This window comes from Gossypium raimondii, chromosome 9 (genome assembly GCF_025698545.1).
Source record: "Gossypium raimondii isolate GPD5lz chromosome 9, ASM2569854v1, whole genome shotgun sequence".
NCBI lineage: Eukaryota > Viridiplantae > Streptophyta > Magnoliopsida > Malvales > Malvaceae > Gossypium > Gossypium raimondii.
The window spans coordinates 39,085,481-39,102,908 of record NC_068573.1 but is presented as its reverse complement, the minus strand read 5'-3'; the positions used below and the strand labels follow the sequence as shown (position 1 = coordinate 39,102,908).

The 17,428-nt window shown below is 34.1% G+C and overlaps 3 protein-coding genes and 1 long non-coding RNA gene across 5 annotated transcripts; 1 reads left to right on the top strand and 3 right to left on the bottom strand.

Annotated features, from left to right (window-relative positions):
• Positions 1 to 287: 287 nt before the first annotated feature.
• Positions 288 to 1,712, bottom strand: LOC105799565 (60S ribosomal protein L21-1). The gene is made up of 2 exons (XM_012630199.2): positions 1,394 to 1,712; positions 288 to 726 (listed from the first exon to the last, which is right to left on the bottom strand). The coding sequence occupies exons 1-2, from the start codon at positions 1,628 to 1,630 to the stop codon at positions 469 to 471; spliced, it is 495 nt and encodes a 164-aa protein (XP_012485653.1). The 5' UTR covers positions 1,631 to 1,712; the 3' UTR covers positions 288 to 468.
• Positions 1,713 to 3,658: 1,946 nt separating this feature from the next.
• LOC105799564 (60S ribosomal protein L21-1) lies at positions 3,659 to 5,093 on the bottom strand. The gene is made up of 2 exons (XM_012630198.2): positions 4,776 to 5,093; positions 3,659 to 4,068 (listed from the first exon to the last, which is right to left on the bottom strand). The coding sequence occupies exons 1-2, from the start codon at positions 5,010 to 5,012 to the stop codon at positions 3,811 to 3,813; spliced, it is 495 nt and encodes a 164-aa protein (XP_012485652.1). The 5' UTR covers positions 5,013 to 5,093; the 3' UTR covers positions 3,659 to 3,810.
• A 3,453-nt stretch (positions 5,094 to 8,546) lies between these two features.
• On the bottom strand, positions 8,547 to 11,747 carry LOC128032415 (uncharacterized). Of its 2 annotated transcripts, XR_008188529.1 has the most exons (4): positions 11,691 to 11,747; positions 11,135 to 11,221; positions 10,270 to 10,338; positions 8,547 to 8,837 (listed from the first exon to the last, which is right to left on the bottom strand). It is a non-coding gene; the product is annotated as an uncharacterized LOC128032415 (long non-coding RNA). The 2 variants fall into 2 exon arrangements; XR_008188528.1 differs by lacking the exon at positions 8,547 to 8,837 and having other exon boundaries at positions 10,115 to 10,338.
• Positions 11,748 to 14,374: 2,627 nt separating this feature from the next.
• LOC105799563 (30S ribosomal protein S9, mitochondrial) lies at positions 14,375 to 17,211 on the top strand. Its single transcript, XM_012630197.2, has 4 exons — positions 14,375 to 14,876; positions 15,213 to 15,653; positions 16,360 to 16,440; positions 16,606 to 17,211. Exons 1-4 carry the CDS (start codon positions 14,375 to 14,377, stop codon positions 16,695 to 16,697), a joined length of 1,116 nt encoding a protein of 371 aa, XP_012485651.1. The 3' UTR covers positions 16,698 to 17,211.
• The last annotated feature ends 217 nt before the right edge of the window (positions 17,212 to 17,428 follow it).

The window sequence follows — 17,428 nt, the reverse complement described above, 5'->3', positions numbered from 1 at the left end:
AAACTATATTAAGGAAGTAACGAAACTTAACGATAAAATAATCACTTCTTAATAAAATAATAACACAAATTTTCAAACATAAATAACAAAAATATAATATGAAACAAACAAAAATATTCCGTTTATTCCGCCATTAAATGTGAAAAATACTCACAGAATGCGCCATGTGTGGAAATATTGCTTGGTGGGGTGGCACGTGCGATTGTGGTATTAAGTGTGCAACAAAACCAAGGATTTTTTTGGTTAATAAAGTCCTTCAATCACGTACTTTCATGATGCAAAAACAATTGAAGGAATTCCTTTTATCTCTAAGTTAAAATGATTGATAAGATTAAAATCTTTTCAAAAGCAGTAACTCTTCAAATAAACTACAAATCGAAAACAACACATCCAAAATAACTATCAAGGCTTACTTAAGTTATGCAAAGGGTAAACCAAAAACGGCAAGACAAAAAAAACAGAGTAGATCTAGTAGCCACCCTTGAGATCATTAACAACATCGTATGGAATGGGAGTAACAGTTTCCAACATCGCACCCTCTACCATGAAACCGGGTTTTGGGCCCTCAGGCTGCCTCTTTGTGCTAATCACCTCACCCCTTGCCTTGGCCTCTGCCTTAAGCTGATCATTTTTCAGCTTCCTCAGCTTGAATTCCTCAGTGCACCTTGAAGGTTGAACATGCTCCACTCTGACATGAATCCTCTTCCTTATAATCCGGTTACCAACCTGAAAACGGCAAGCATATTAATACAACAATTACACAGCTTGCCAATCTCCCATACAAAGCACAAGCTTGAAAACTCAGCCAGGCAATGAATATAAAAAAGCCCTATAGCAAAAAAGTGAAAAGATTGCAATATTGTTCACATGATCACCCCTGAAACGCTGGGGTGTGCATCACATTTAATCAACATGATAAATCATCTTATTGAAATATACAAATTAAGCTCATCCAAAAAGAGTGATTCTATATATATTCCCCTTCAGTGGCAACTCCAACACCAAAAAGGTGCTACACTAGTGCTGAAAGGCAGGTGAACAGCATTCACACTAATTACATCATGTATACAAGAAAATCTAACTTTGAAATAGCAGCACGCCATATTTCTAAATGGATTTTCCTAACATAAATACCGAACAGACTACTATAAGTGGAGAAACAAATCCAATCGTATAATCAGAATAAACAATTTCAACCACATAGCAAATATCAGCAAAAAAAATTCAGAAACATGAAACTTATTGCACATAAAATGCTGTATTGGGACTTAGTTGGATAAATCGTTTAACAGTGAAATGGAAAACCAAAGTACAAATAAACATAATACATCAAGCAAAAATGAAACTGAAAACCCCCAAAACGATTCGTACACCAAAACCCCCCAAACAGTACCTGCTTGTTGACCTCAACGCCGATGGCGCGCTTGGTGACGTTCCAGACACGACCAGTGCGGCCATGGTAGAACTTGTGGGGCATACCCTTGTGAACGGCGCCATTTACCTTGACGTCAACATAGTCACCGATCTTGTAGGTCCTGAGGTAAGTGGACAATGGGATGTAACCCTTCTTTCTGAAGGGTCTGGAAAACAGATCCCTAGTCCGAGATCGGAGACCGTGACCAGCTGGCATTTTTCACCCTCTCAGGTTTTCCTTCCCTCGCCGGCTTGTAGAAGATAGAGAGAGAGGCGTTGAGCTGTAGGGACGATTAAAACCCTAACTATGATCCTTTTATAATTGCTTTTTTGGTCAGGTTTATTTTTCTCTCGACATTTTTGGGTTTGGCCTTTGATTCCTATTTCAGTGTTTGAATGATTGGTAACGAAGGACCAGATCCGCCATTGTAGGAGCTCATCCGGGCATAAAAGCCCATCTAATATGTAGATTTCTCGTTTTGGATTTTTGTCTTGTTTTTGCAATAGGCCCATTAAAACCTGAAATTCAGTAAGAAAAGTTATTCAAGTACAGCAAGTTAGGTTGAGTGGGGGTGTAAATGAAACATTACTACTCGCAAGTTACTCGAGTTTAATTTTAAAAAAATCGAACACGATTTAGAAAGTATTGAGCTAAGCTTTAGCTAAATTTGAGTTTAGAAATACTTAATTCAGACAGCTCATGAGCCTTATCAAGTTTTGTTATTTATATTATTAAATTACTTTATTACTCCTAATATATATTATTAACTCTAAGCTTAATTATCAAATCAAGCTCGAGAACAAAAATTGGTAAACGAGCTTAATCAAGCTCAAAATTTAGTAGCTCGATTATATCTCGAGCCAAGCTCGAGCTTAAAACTAGATGTTCGAACGAGCTCAAGCTAAGTATCGACCTCTAAAATTTGGGTTAAGCTCGAGCTTGACAGTATTTGGGCTCGACCCAGGTTTTAACATTTTATACGAGCCAAATTTGGGCAAAATTTTAAGCTTATTTATTGAGTCAAACCTAGCAAATGAGCTTAAAATTTTGTTTGAGCCCAACCTGACTCATGAGCACCTCTAACTTGTATAGGTGGTCTAAGAACACTTATTTTTGTTCATCAATGAGCTTTTTTTTTTTTTTTTGAAATGCATTAAATGTCAGTTCTAACTTAAAAACTTAGAAGTGAGTGAACTAGATCTTAAGTGCAAAAGTATGATTAGAACTTATAATCACTTTTTGTTCGAGGTATTAAGTTAGTAGATAATCTCTATGGGCGAGATCATGTTGACGTGGAAAAATCGAACTATGTAAACATATCGATATGTTCTACATTATTCATCATTTATGCGTGAAGAAGTTGGCACTGCTCAACTTTACTTGCAAATAGCGCATTAATTCTTTCAATACATTCATAAAATTCAAAGCATCCAAACTCACCAATGTCACGCATTAAACAACATATCAATAAGTATACGTGCATGAGCATCAATTCATTTGCACAAACATTAAAAAGAAACAATCATTCAAATCATATGTATATGCAAATTGAAACTCTTTTCCCTTGTTGGTATATAAAAAACCAATTAAAACAAGATACTACTTTAAACATTTATACAAAAAAAAATGATAAAAGACACTTAAAGCATAATGGGAGAATAAAATTAATGTAAAAGCATCTTATTCCATTCTCACAACAAAGCAATAAACTTGAAGAAAAATGGTATAGCAAAAAACCATTTTATTCAAGAGTCAAGATACATACAACATAATCCTATTTGCATAAAGTCACTATCTTAAAAACATGCTAAAAGGAACAGACCAGTTGTTACTTCAAAATTTGTTATAAAGAAATGTTAAAAGGAAAAATCAATATTTGTATATATGCCCAATGATACCAAATATTTGGATATGCATGGAAAGCATAGTGATACCAAACCAAAAGCTATGAATTTGAAGAACATAGAAAAGAGAAACAAACATACAAAATATACTTCATTAGGCAACTGAAGTGCAATTCATTTAATAAACATAATCATGACAATTGCATCCAATCAACAACGCAATAGTTGAATCCCAATTTTTGTTATTTTCTTGAGTTCAAACTGTTTTTTTTTACATAATTTTTATTAAGATTTAAATTTTGATTTTTTTGGTATTTTCAAGTTGACCACATAGTTTAATAGTAATGTAGAACTATAATGTGGAACTAAAACGTAATGCACAAGCAATTAAAGGGATCCATTTATCTCTAAAATAAAATGATTAATAAGATTAAAATCTTTGCAGAAGCAGTAACTCTTCAAAATAAACTACAAAACGTAAGCAACACATCCAAAATAACTAACAAAGCTTACTTAAGTTATGCCAAGAATAAACCAAAAAACAGAGTAGATCTAGTAGCCACCCTTGAGATCATTAACAACATCATATGGAATGGGAGTAACCGTTTCCAACATCGCACCCTCGACCATGAAACCAGGTTTTGGGCCCTCAGGCTGCCTCTTTGTGCTAATCACCTCACCCTTTGCCTTGGCCTCTGCCTTGAGCTGATCATTCTTTATCTTCCTCAGTTTGAATTCCTCAGTGCACCTTGAAGGCTGAACATGCTCCACTCTGACATGAATCCTCTTCCTGATAATCCGGTTACCCACCTGAAATCCGGAAGCATATTAATACAACAATTACACAAATTTCCAACCCCCCATACGATGCACAAGCTTGAAAAAATCAGCCGGGAAAAGAATATAAAAAGGCCCGATAGCAACAAGTGAAGATTGCAATATTGTTCACATGATCACCGCTGAAACGCTGGGGTGTTGCGTCCCATTTAATCAACATGATAAGTCAACTTATTGAAATATATAAACTAAGCTCATCCCAAAAGAGTGATTATGCATATATTTTCCCCTTCAATAGCAACTCCAACATTACAAAGGGGCTACACTATTGCTGAAAGTAGTAATGTACAAAAGGAAATCTAACTTTGAAATAGCAGCACACCATATTTCAAAATGGAGTTTCATAATATACATACCGAACAGATTACTATAAGTGGATGAACAAATCCAATCGGATAATCAGAATAAACAATTCCAACCACATAGAAAATATCAGCAAACAGCATTCAGAAACAAGAAACTTATTGCACATAATCTGCTAAATCAGCTACATCTTTACATCCTATATCGGGACTTAGTAGGATGAATCATTTAACAATGAAATGGAAACCCAAAAATACAAATAAATAATGCATCAAGCAAAATGAAACTGAAAACCCCCAAAACGATTCATACACCGAAAGTCCATCAAACAAAGAAAAACCCACAAATAAAAACTAAAATCACCGTTGTTTCAGTACCTGCTTGTTGACCTCAACGCCGATGGCGCGCTTGGTGATGTTCCAGACACGACCAGTGCGGCCATGGTAGAATTTGTGGGGCATGCCCTTGTGAACGGCGCCATTTACCTTGACGTCCACATAGTCACCAATCTTGTAGGTCCTGAGATAAGTGGACAATGGGATGTAACCCTTCTTTCTGAAGGGTCTGGAAAACAGATCCCTGGTCCGAGATCGGAGACCGTGACCAGCTGGCATTTTTCTCCCTCTCCGGTTTTCCTTCCCTCGCCGGCTTGTTGAATAGAGAGAGAGAGAGGCGTTGAGCTGTAGAAACGATTAAAACCCTAACTGTGAGCCTTTTATATTCGCTTATTTACATGACGTTGGGCTTTGATTCCTATTTCAGTCTTTGAATGATTGGTAAGGAAGGTCCAGATCCGCTAATTGTTGGAACTCATCAGAACATTAAAGCCCATCTAATATGTAGATTGCTTTTGGATTTCTTTTCTTTTGGTTTAATTTAACAAGAGTCCCGTTTGTTTGAGTTAGGTATCTAAACCTTATTCCATAGCTCCTACCATTAAAAAAAGTCAAAGCCAATCAAGAAGCACCACAACACCACATCATTAAAATATAATTAAATAATAATTATATTAATATTAAATAAAATAAAAATACCTCCCCTATGTTTCTCTCCCTAATGCAACATAACTCAACCATAGAACAACTATAGCCGAATTTACTCAACCATATGAAGCATTAGGGTTAGACATGATAGTTCCAACGAAGCCAGTGAGCCCGACATGAATGTTCCTCAAGCCTTTCACCATGGAAATGTGGTTGGTCATTGGTTCCCTTTCAATCTACTGAATGTTCATAGTGTGGTTATTGGAACACCAGTCCAATCTTGACTTTAGAGGTCGATGGAACAATTCGGTTGACACTCCACTTTAGTTCACTTTCTCCTACATTTTTTATTTTATTTAATATTAATATAACTTTTTTATTTAATTAGTTTTCAGTGACACGTGGTGCTTCCTAATTGGCTCTAACCTTTTTTTAAGGGGGTGTAACGACAAGGGCCAACTTTAATTATGGAATAAAATTTAGGTATTGGGTTCCACAAAAAAAAAAGTTTAGGTGCCTAAAACAAATGGCATAATATAAGGGCCTCTTGTTCAATTAAGCCTTTTATTTTTATGTTTTTGCAATAAACCCATTAAAACTTGAAATTCGGTTTGAAGCAGTTTTTCAAGGTTGAGCATTGAGCAAAATCAATCTGAATTGAGATGTTTGGACGGTTTATAAAATATAAGTTAAAAAGTTGTAGTTATCGAATTGATTTTTTTTTGTTTTTCATTTAATTTAGAATTAGTTTTGATTTTTTTTATGATGTAGACAAATATTTTACATTTGAAATAGTGAAAACAACTCAAAAGTGTATGCAAAAGCATTTAAAAATACAATATAAGAGTTATTTAAAAAAGATATTTATGAGAAAGACTTTGAAACTTCACTAAATAATATCCAAATGTCAAAATTAATATGAAAATTGAACCAAACCACATTATTATGTACAGTTTGAAAATTTAAAAAAAAATTCAATCCAACAAAACAAAACTCACCCCTACCTACAAGAGGCTTGGTTCAAAAAATTGATTGTTATTATTTCTCTTAAATTAAATTAGTATTTATAACTATTTTGTAATGTTTGTTTATTTTCTTTATGGATGTTCAAATTAATCATCTCTAGTTTTAAGTTATAGGAGTATAATTTTGATTTTATGTATTTTTATATATAAATAATATGAGTATATAAAAGCATATATAACTATTATATCAACCTAAATAAACAACTTTAGAGCTCAAACTCAAACTTCTTCAAGAGTCGGTTAGCATTCAAATATTGCGCTACTTGTAGAATAAAGTGGCTTTTTTTTTTTTATCTCCAACATGTTTGTTAGGAAGGATGTGGTGCATTATAGATTGCAAGGCCAACAAAATGCCCATTGCATGGTCCCGCCAATCTTGTCGGGCAATGCACATTTAGACAATGAGCATCCCTTACTCAAACTTAGAAGATTATTTTGAGCCTCCTATTCAAAACCTCAAGCTCTTTGACAACCTAAAGATAGTCAAGCATGTCAATGTCATCATTCAACTTGTAAATAAAATTGGTCCTAAAGAAGAAATCTTTGTAGAACTTGTTGAAACCCCTTTTGCAACAATTATTCTAGCTCCAACTTTAGATGTTACACAAAGGGCTAGAACACTTGAATGTTTAAAGTTGAGCTCAATTTCTCAATTCACAACATCAACTTTATCAATAAAAGAATAAACATGGTCCCTTAGTAGATAAATAATCTAAAGAAGGCAACATTGTAGTCTTTCTCTCCTTCCATATTTGCTAAAATGTGGGAGAAAAATGAGGCAAAGGGAGTTACCTAGTCAAGAAAGTTGGTTGTTAATTATTAGGAGTTTGTTGAAATTTGTTGTCATACAGAGCAGTTGGAGGCATATTTTGTTATTGACATTTGACAATGTTAAGCGAAGTGTGTTTATTTGCTTCTTTTCTTGAGTTTCATGTTATCATTATTTGTTTTGCTATGGAAAACTTTGTTTGTTGTAGCATTTTACCAAAAATGCCAAAGATGAAGAATGTTAGTGCTAGGAGTTTTGCTCCACTTGTTACATCATTTGCTGCAATATTGCCAAGCAAAAAGTTTAGGCAACAAACTGTTTATCATTTTCACGTACGGTCATTTTTCAACATGGGTTTACAATATAAATAAAACCAAAAAAAAATGTGATACCTATTTAAAAAAAAAACTAGAAAATATGAGAGTCCATTATACTGAAAAGGCTTCAAGATCGAAGCCACATATAGAAGATTATAATGGTTAAAGATAAAGACAATATACTATCCTCATTTTAAGTAAATTGAAATGAGCGCTTAAATGATGCTACACAAGTTCAATCTATTTATAGTGAGTTTCAATCTTTAATGTGATTATGGAGTTGAATGAACACATTATTGTTCAAATTTAGGAACATTTTTTTGGCAAAACATTTAAGTTACTAAAAATTGGGAGCGTGTTATAACAATTTTTAGTAAGCAAAACTATTTTAGGGAAAATTTCAAATTAGAAATGCGATTATGAGGCTCAAGCCAACAACACTTGAGAGATTGATTGGACTTTGGGTAAAGTGCCACAAACGTAGGTTTGATATCAAACTTGCTCCAACAAGTACATACAACAAGTCCATTCAACATGTTCTTACCACAAGAACACTGTAACACCCTGATACCGACCCGGTCTCTAGATCTGAGCTACAGGATGCTACATTCGTTACTAAAGCAACTATGATTTATTATACTCAATTCAAAACCATTACGAGTAAAACATACGTATAATATGATAAGTAACCAATTCCAAGTCTTATACGAGCTTACCAAAGCTCTTTTGTTAACCCGAGGTCGAAATAAGACCAAATTTCAAAAAATTTAAAATGTCAGGTTGATGTTGCGACTTTGGGAGTTCCTCGCCGTAACTCACTGACTAGATCTCGTCATGATGACAGGAGTCCGATGTCACAACATGATTGTCTATTTCTAGATGGTCCAAATTGGTACCTATTCCATCCACTCATTTGTATAGGTTATTATTTCCATTCATTCAACCAAGTGAAATTTCATAATTCAATACTCTTTACTAAGCATTTAACACAACTTATGCATAAACATTACTTCCATTACACCATTTTATTCAAACATACAAGTAAATACCATGTTGATAACCATTTAACCCTTTGGCATACTTGCATATACATATGGTCACAAATTTGCAACATCTCATGCATTTCAAATATACCAAATTCATCTATACAACTATTCATTTTTGCCATTACCAAATTACCAATTCTAACTTCCAAAGTTAACAAGTTCATACCATATACAAAATCGACCCAACCTAGGTACATGTCATATAATGAACCAAAAAGAGATTATACAAACATTGTTGAGTCGAGAATCTCTGGTTGGATGCTGGAATCACTTCTTGGAACCTTGAAATGTGCCTATACCTACGCATAGGAAAACAAACCATACATTGAGCGATAATACTCAGTGGTATTTCCATGATTCAAGTTAGTGCAATACAAGTTTATATCTATTACATACATTCAATCTCAAATTAAAATATCAAGCAATACATATACAATTCATGATAATCCGCAATCATATACCAATATGTATATATACCACAAAGAACACTAATTATGTAAAAGGAAACAACTATACATTGCCTCAATTAAGAAAACTAGATGCACGTATCATACCAATGTCATTAGTGTTTACATTTCTATTCAATTGAACACATCCAATCATATCCTATTTTTTATTTTCGATATCGAATCAATTCATTTGCTAACTTTCCAAATCGGGCCTCAAGATCGTTTAACCGGTTCGCATGGTCTTTCACATGCTATCGATAATCATATATTGTATATATGTACATGTGGTACAATTTCATAATATTGAATCATTTCGAGTATCATTTAACCAATTCACAATTTGTATCCCCTATTAACATGACTCAAACTCGAATAGATACACATATCCTAACCAATACTGTAACACCCCTTACCCGAGACCGTTTCCAGAGTCGAGCACGAGGCATTACTTAACTTATCTTACTAATTCGAAGCATAAAAATTTACTTTTGCAAATTATTTTCACTATTTACAGCAAATCTGTCCAATTGCGCAGCAGTCACTAAATTAATTATAACTTGAGCTACGGAACTCAAAATTTAACTCCGTAAATTTTCCTTGAAACTAGACTCATATATCTTCCTACCATAAAATTTTTAGAATTTTTGGTTCAGCCAATTAGTACAGTTTATTAGTTAAAGTCTCCCCTTTTTCACCATTAAACTATTCTGGCCTCTTGTTACTAAAAATAACTTTTCTCATTATAGGATTTTCATATGCTATTCCCACTTATTCCTACAGAAAATAGACTCATTAAGGAATCTAAGCATGTAAATTTCAACTCATAACCATTTTTGTACAATTTTTAATTATTTTCTAAACTCAGAACAGGGGACTCCAAAAACAGTTCTGACCCTATTTTACTAAAATTTACATATCTTAAAATATAAATTTCCTTTTGCTACACTGTTATTTTTCCATGAAAATAGACTCAACAAGATTTAATTCCATATATCATTCATCCTCTAATTCATTTTATATCATCCTAGATGATTTTTCAAAGTCACGTCACAGTGCTGTCTAAATTCTGTTTCTTTGCAAAATTTTACCCTTTTATGATTTCCATGCATAGTTTATCACCTAAACTTTTATAACAACAAACACTTCCATACTTAACCATTTTAGCAACCATTCATCATCAAATACTTACACATCATTCTTTAGCAAGATCATAAATACAAACATTTAGAATAACTAAATCCCTATACATGCCATAACTCAAACGTGTTTCGACATAAAATACCGAGCAGTTGTGGTTGATAGTGTGGACGATCTCCGACTTCTTTAGGATCCTTGAAGTAGCATTGTAATACTATAAGAGAAAGAGAAATAAAAGACGTAAGCATAAAGCTTAGTAAGTTTACTAGCAAATAAATAACAATATTTAACTTAAATAATTAAACTCAATGTCTATATCTCTAGTTTACTCTTTAGTTAATCTCATACTAGTTCTCTTACTTGTTTACTTAGAATACTTGTGTGCATAACTTACTCAACTCTTGCTGCATCGTTGAACATCAATTTATAGTATAAGAAGTTCTTAAGTCTTACAACTTACCTGAGCTTGCCATTTATGCTTTAAACTGAACTTTCATGAACATGATTCGTTTACAAGCCCGTTGAGCTACATTGGAATAATAAGGATACTCGGGTCTCTTCTGATAATAACATGCCAAAGCCATGTCCCAGACATGGTCTTACATGGGATGTTCTCATGTTAGTGCCCATGCCATGTCCTGACATGGTCTTATAGGGACCTCTCATCTCAGTGCCAATGCCATGTCCCAGACATGGTCTTACATGGGACCTCTCGTCTCGGTGCCCATGCCATGTCCCAAACATGGTCTTACAGGGGACCTCTCATGATCTTAAGGATGCCAATGCCATGTCCCAGATATGGTCTTACATGGGATCTCTTTACCCAAATGTCATGACATTCGTATCCAGTATCATCCTTATGTATCAACGGGACTTTTAAATTTTAATTCTCTATCATTTCATGCTTGGATCATCATCAAATAAATTCATAAAATAAATTCATAATTGCTGGAAATTAACAGCATTAATAATAAATATTGAAATATTGCATTTATTTACCGTAAACTTACCTCGGTGCCAATTATAACCAAATTCACCAACTTAGTCTTCAACTTTATTCTTCCCTTTGCCTAACCTCAAGTTTCGTACTTCTTGATCTAAAATAGTAAATTTAACTTATTTAATAATCACATTCATCAAAACAGCCCACGACTCTAACTTTTTTAAAATTACAATTTTACCCCTAAACTTTTACATAATTATATTTTTGCCCCAAGGCTCGGAAATTAAACTTCATCTCTTATTCTTATGTTTTATAACATTCTGAACATTTTTCCCTTCTATGGAAACATCAAATTCCCACTCTAACATGTACTTATGAACATTAGGTATTTTTACCGATTATGTCGTTTTACTCGTTTTCACTTAAAATCGCTTAGCAAAAGTTGTTTAACATAATTTCTAGCTTCATATTCTATCATAAAACATCAAAATAAACACTTTTCACCTATGGGTATTTTTCCAAATATAAACCCTAGGTTAAATTATTGCTAGAATAAGCTAAATTAAGCTACTGGGATCTAAAAAACGTAAAGAACATTAAAAACGGGACTTGGGATCACTTACTATGGAGCTTGGAAGCTTGAAAACCCTAACTATGGCTTCCCCCCTTGCTGATTTCGTTCATATGAAGAAGATGAGCATAATTTGCCATCTTTTTCCCTTTTAATTCATTTTAATTACTAGATTACCAAATTGCCCCTAACTTAAAAATTTTCTATTTCACTTATCTCATGTCCATTTTTGTCTACCAAGTTACCAATGGTATAATTACCATATAAGGACCTCCAATTTAAAGTTTCATAACAATTGGACACCTCTAACATGTAGAACTCAACTTTTGCACTTTTTACAATTTAGTCCTTTTGACTAAATTGAGTGCCCAAACGTCGAAATTTTCGAACGAAATTTTCACGAAATCATTTTGTGAAATTTTAGACCATAAAAATATAAGAAAAATAAAATTTTTCTCATCGAATTTGTGGTCCCGAAACCACTGTTCCGATAACCTTAAATTTGGGCCATTACAAATACACCAAATTGGCACCCAATGCCTCATTGGAATGTCTGAAGTAAACAGAATGCACCCAGCGCTCATTGGTATAACCGAAGTAAAAGTTGTGCCTAGTACTCATTGAAATGTCCGAAAGAAAATGCGCCCAACGCTCACCAACATATAGTCGAAGTAACTCGTACTTTATCAATCCTATGGCATGCCAACTATATCCGACGAGCAGGTCGGGTATGGGGATGTTACACCTATTTTGGACTTTTAGGTTCGATATTCAGGTGTTTCGAGAATAGAGAATTATTTTCTCGAGACATGTTCAACGTCTCTTAAGACCACTACTCAGGTACACTTGAAATTGTCTTTTTTTATTCTTGAGGTCTCAAGACATGACCATAATGTCTCGAGACCAACAGACTAAATGACCTAAAATGAACATTCCCAAACATACAACTTTCAACCAACTACGCACTTAGCTTGCAGTAATCTATAACCAAGCTTATATGCATCAAATTATTCCACCAATCATGATTACACGTTTGCCCAATTTAGCATTAGGTGCACATAATCGGTCCAAGCCAATTATATAAAAAATGATCAACCATTCCTTGTATGTATTCAATTCAACATGGTATATCATGCTAATACTTGAAATTAAGTATTAACAATTTCATAAACTATTCTCTAGGTACCTCAAGATTCCCATCCTTACAATTAGGTCTCCAAAAACACTTAGAAGTAAATAAATAATTCAAGCTTGATTCGAGCTTGTATCAACAATTCCCACTAGATTTCCAACATGATCTAAGCTTAAATCTTCATTAATTATTAAATTCTGAGCTTTATTTGAATGAAACTCAACAATGCCATCTTAAACTAGTTTACATAATGGCTAAAATTAATGAATAGTTTAGTTAAACCAAGGTTTGGAGACAAGGAATGTATAGAAAAATTAGGGGTGTTCTTTCGGTTAACCGACCCGAAATAACATAAACCGAATTAACTGACCTTTCAAAATTTTTAACCGTTAATCGAATCGAAATTTTTTCAAAAAAAATTAACCGAACCGAGTTTTTTTCGGTTAAATCGGTCAGTTAATCGAATTAACCGAAAATTATATGTTTTTTATTTTTGGTTAAAAATTAACCGAATTAACCGAATTACCTGAATTAACCGAATTAACCGAATTAACCAAATTACCCGAATTAACCGAATTACCCGAATTACACGAATTATCCGAATTGAATCACTACATAATTAAATTATTTTTAGGCTCTAGTTTTAGTTTTAGTTTTAGAATTTTATTTTTATTTATTAAATTATTTGTAATTTTTATGATTGGGTTGAGTTGGGTAATTAGGTTGGCTTGAATACTTGGGTTTGGATTGGGTTTAGGTGAATAGTGAGTCTATTTATATATTATAAGTTTATTTATTAAAATTTTCGGTTAAAGCGAAAAAATTTGGTTAACTGACCGGTTTCGAACCGAATTAACCGTTAACAGAAAAATCAAAAAATAATTAACCGACCCCCGACTGAAAAAATTCTGTTAACCGACCGATTAACCGAATTCGGTCGGTTAACCGAAATTTTTTTATTTTACCCGAATTTTGCACACCCCTAATAAAAATTACTCACCTTAGTAACGGCCTTGGATGAGGACTCAATTCTTTCTTTCCTTCTTCTTATTTGCTTTCGGTCCATGGAGATGAATAAATGATGATAATACCCCATTCTTTTATTTCCCCACTTAACACACATGGTTAAGATCTCACCAATTTAAAGTAAAGGAAATGAGTGGCAAAGAAGAAGCGGTGCCACTACTCAATTTCTACTATGGTCTAACTACATTTAGGCCCTTGGTATAATTGCATTTTTAGGGTTTGATTGAAATTACAAAGTTTATTTGGCTAGGTTGAATATTTTCAACTTAGTCTGTGCTCTATTTTTGATACTCTATTTAATTATATTTTAAAATAGATTTAGACAGATGTACGCTTACATTTAAATGAATTGTTCAGGTTGAATTAATCCCCACATTAGGGTTCATTAATTAACGAAATAATTTAATCTATTTATTTTTTTGTCACGTATGACTCAATTGAGTGTGCCATTTAGCCAGTCATAAATAGTTATAACAAGTACCAGCAACATTTGGGCTTAATTGAATTACAGATATTCCTATTGGACCGGGTCGGGTTCAAAATCTGGCCGAATCTAAAACCCTGCCCAAATCAAGAAAATGAAAACCTTTCCCCTCTTTCTCCCAAAACCCTTGGCCTTTTTCTCCACGATGATGTTCTGTCGTCTCCTCACCAGAGCTTCCCATTTCCGTTTTCTGCCTCTTCTTTCCTCCAAATCCCCGCCATGTCCTTCCTTCTCTCAACACCATCCACTTTCCCTCGTCCGTTTCCTCTCAACCAACAACAATGACAATAGGAAAGATCAGTCATTTTCCAATCCCTGGAATTTTGCCGAAGAAGCTAACGGCAAATTCGGGAATCCTTTCCCCGATGAATCGCAAAAGAAGAGCGGGGAAGGGGATTGGTTGGTTGGAGAGGAAGACAAAGCGTGGAGCTTTGGAGAAGAAGACAAAGATGATGGCGTGTTTGATTTTAAAGAAGAAGCTGTACAAGATGTTGGTCTAACCATTGATGGTACCGGTATTGCTTTGGGTGTTGATGAGGTTGAGGACCGGGAGAAGCTTGAAGAAGAAGAGAAACAACTCACTGCCGTACTCAAAGGCTAGCTTTTTTTTTCATCCCTTTTTTTATATAGATTTGATCCCTTTTATTACTATGGTATTGTTTTTTTATGGTATTCAAAAAATTAAATTAAGGCTTATTTTGGCCAGTTTTGTATTATTTAGTGCTGCATTTGCTGCAAAATTTAGCTGTGTTGAATGGGTTTTTTTTTGTCTATTACAATTAAGAGTAGGATGAGAAGTGAGAAAAAGATTTTTTTTTTTTTATAAATTTAGTGTTTGGTATTCTTGATTATGTGTCAAGAAGATGATTACCTTTTTCTCTTTTACTTGAATTATCTTTTTGGGTTAACAGGAAGATTATTCCCTTTTGTAGGCCCGAATCGTGCATTTGGTGACCTTATTGCAGCATCCGGTATCACAGATGCGATGCTTGACAGTTTGATAGCTCTAAAGGATCTGGAAGGGGTTGAGGGGTTGCCACCTTTAAGTGTTATAGAAGACATGCGTTATGAAAAGAATACGAGGAAATCCACAAGAGCTGAAATGGAACGCCAGAAGCTGGAGGAGATGGCCAAAGAAAGGGTAAGACAAGTAGATGATAAAGGAAGGGCTTATGGGACTGGGAGAAGGAAATGTAGTATAGCTCGTGTTTGGGTTGAACCTGGTGATGGGAAGTTCATTATCAATGACAAAGAATTTGATGTCTATTTCCCAATGCTTGATCACCGTGCTGCTCTTCTTCGGCCATTCTCAGAGACCAAGACCTTGGGCCTTTGGGACATCAAATGCACTGTTAAAGGAGGTGGTCTTTCTGGTAAGCTTAAGGCATTGGAGTTGCACTTCCTTTCTTTCTTTCCTTAAGCATTAAAAACACTAACTATAATAGCAATGTCTCACAATTATTTTGTCTGACACTTAAGGTTGAATCTGTTCTCCCATTTTACTTATAACCTCAATATCATTAATATCAAGCTGACTATACAAATAGAATAAATCGTTCTGGTCGTTAAATTTCACTCCACTTATTATAAATCCTGTGGCTAAAACCTATTTATTATGATGTGTGTGTAGTAAAAAAATGTGCATGCGTATTGAATTCAGCCAGTCATACTGGTAATACTGAAAGGCTTCAGAATAAGAAATAATCTGACGTAATGAAAGAAAAAAAAAGGACAGAGAAGGGTTTAGGTTACTTTATGAAAAACAAGCAAAAAAAAAGTTATGCCTGTAGTGAATGAGCTGTCTGTTGAAAACAGATTAAATACAAGTTATTGAATTTGATTGTCTATGTATTTGCTATGTATGTTAAAGGCTTCTGTTATGATGATATATATTCATGCCACTCTTAAAAATTGTTCAGCCTTTCTATGTCATGCCCTAAGGAGAACATATCTAATATGTACCTCAATTACCTTAGCTTAATCATATTTTAAAACGTGAAAGCCCTTTGCCCAAGTCAAATGTAATGGACTCCTAGTTTTCTTCCGTATATGTAGAGCTGACTATTTGCTCCATGACAGGTCAAGTAGGAGCAATTCAGCTGGGAATCAGTAGGGCCTTGCAAAATTTTGAGCCGGAGCTACGTCCTCCCCTTAGAGCCGGTACTTCCTCTTTTTTTATCTTGCAGTTGTCTATCTTTATATATACAATTATATTCCATTAGACCGCCTGTAGGGTTTGGGGAGGTCTTTTATTTGTAATCTTTTTGGGATTATATATAGATCTTATGGTTGTAATATAACTAAAAAGCAATTGTGTCCTACCAGCTGGTTTCTTGACAAGGGATTCACGTGTGGTTGAAAGGAAAAAGCCAGGGAAGGCAAAAGCAAGGAAGAGCTTCCAATGGGTCAAGCGTTGATGGTCAGTTTTTTGTTGCTCAGATTTTTCCTCAAAGGGGCTTCTTTTCTTTCCTCGTTTTCTTTGCATTGGATGAAAAGCTAACCTTTATTTTGACAATGCTGCAATAATTTCTTTCACAAGGTTTGGTGTTAGTTATGTGATGTGCTTGTAATTTCTAGCTTCCCCTACATGATTAGTAGCCAGCAGTGTTAGGAAGATTTTGTTGAGCAAGAATTACTTTTAAGATATTGCCGGTATAACAAGGGAGAAATAGGTCCTTTATTTTTATTTTTATTTTTGGTGAAAGAAGGAAAACCGGTTGGCATCTCATTGACTCATATCTTGCTGCACCGTTTTAGGTGTCTGCCATTATTCAGAAGGAAAGTTTAGCAACTATTCATATTATGTTATAATATTGAGTCATAATCATGTTGCCAAGAATTTTGTATTATAAAAAATTTGATATGTTAATAATTGACATTATATATGATTTTTGGACATGTCATAAATATAATGTTGTATTCTTACCTTTGTATTCGTGTATTATATACTTTGCCTCACTTTGGATTAATTATTTTTGGGCAAAATTATAAAGTTCAATTTTTTTTATGAAAAACTCAAGATAAACAAAGATCAGAAGTTCAACCAAGAGCCAGGACCACTGGCTCGAGCCCGCTGGTTTACTCCGTATACCTATTTTTATGTCCATTAGCTTTGTTTGATACCATCAAATGACTATTCGAAATACAA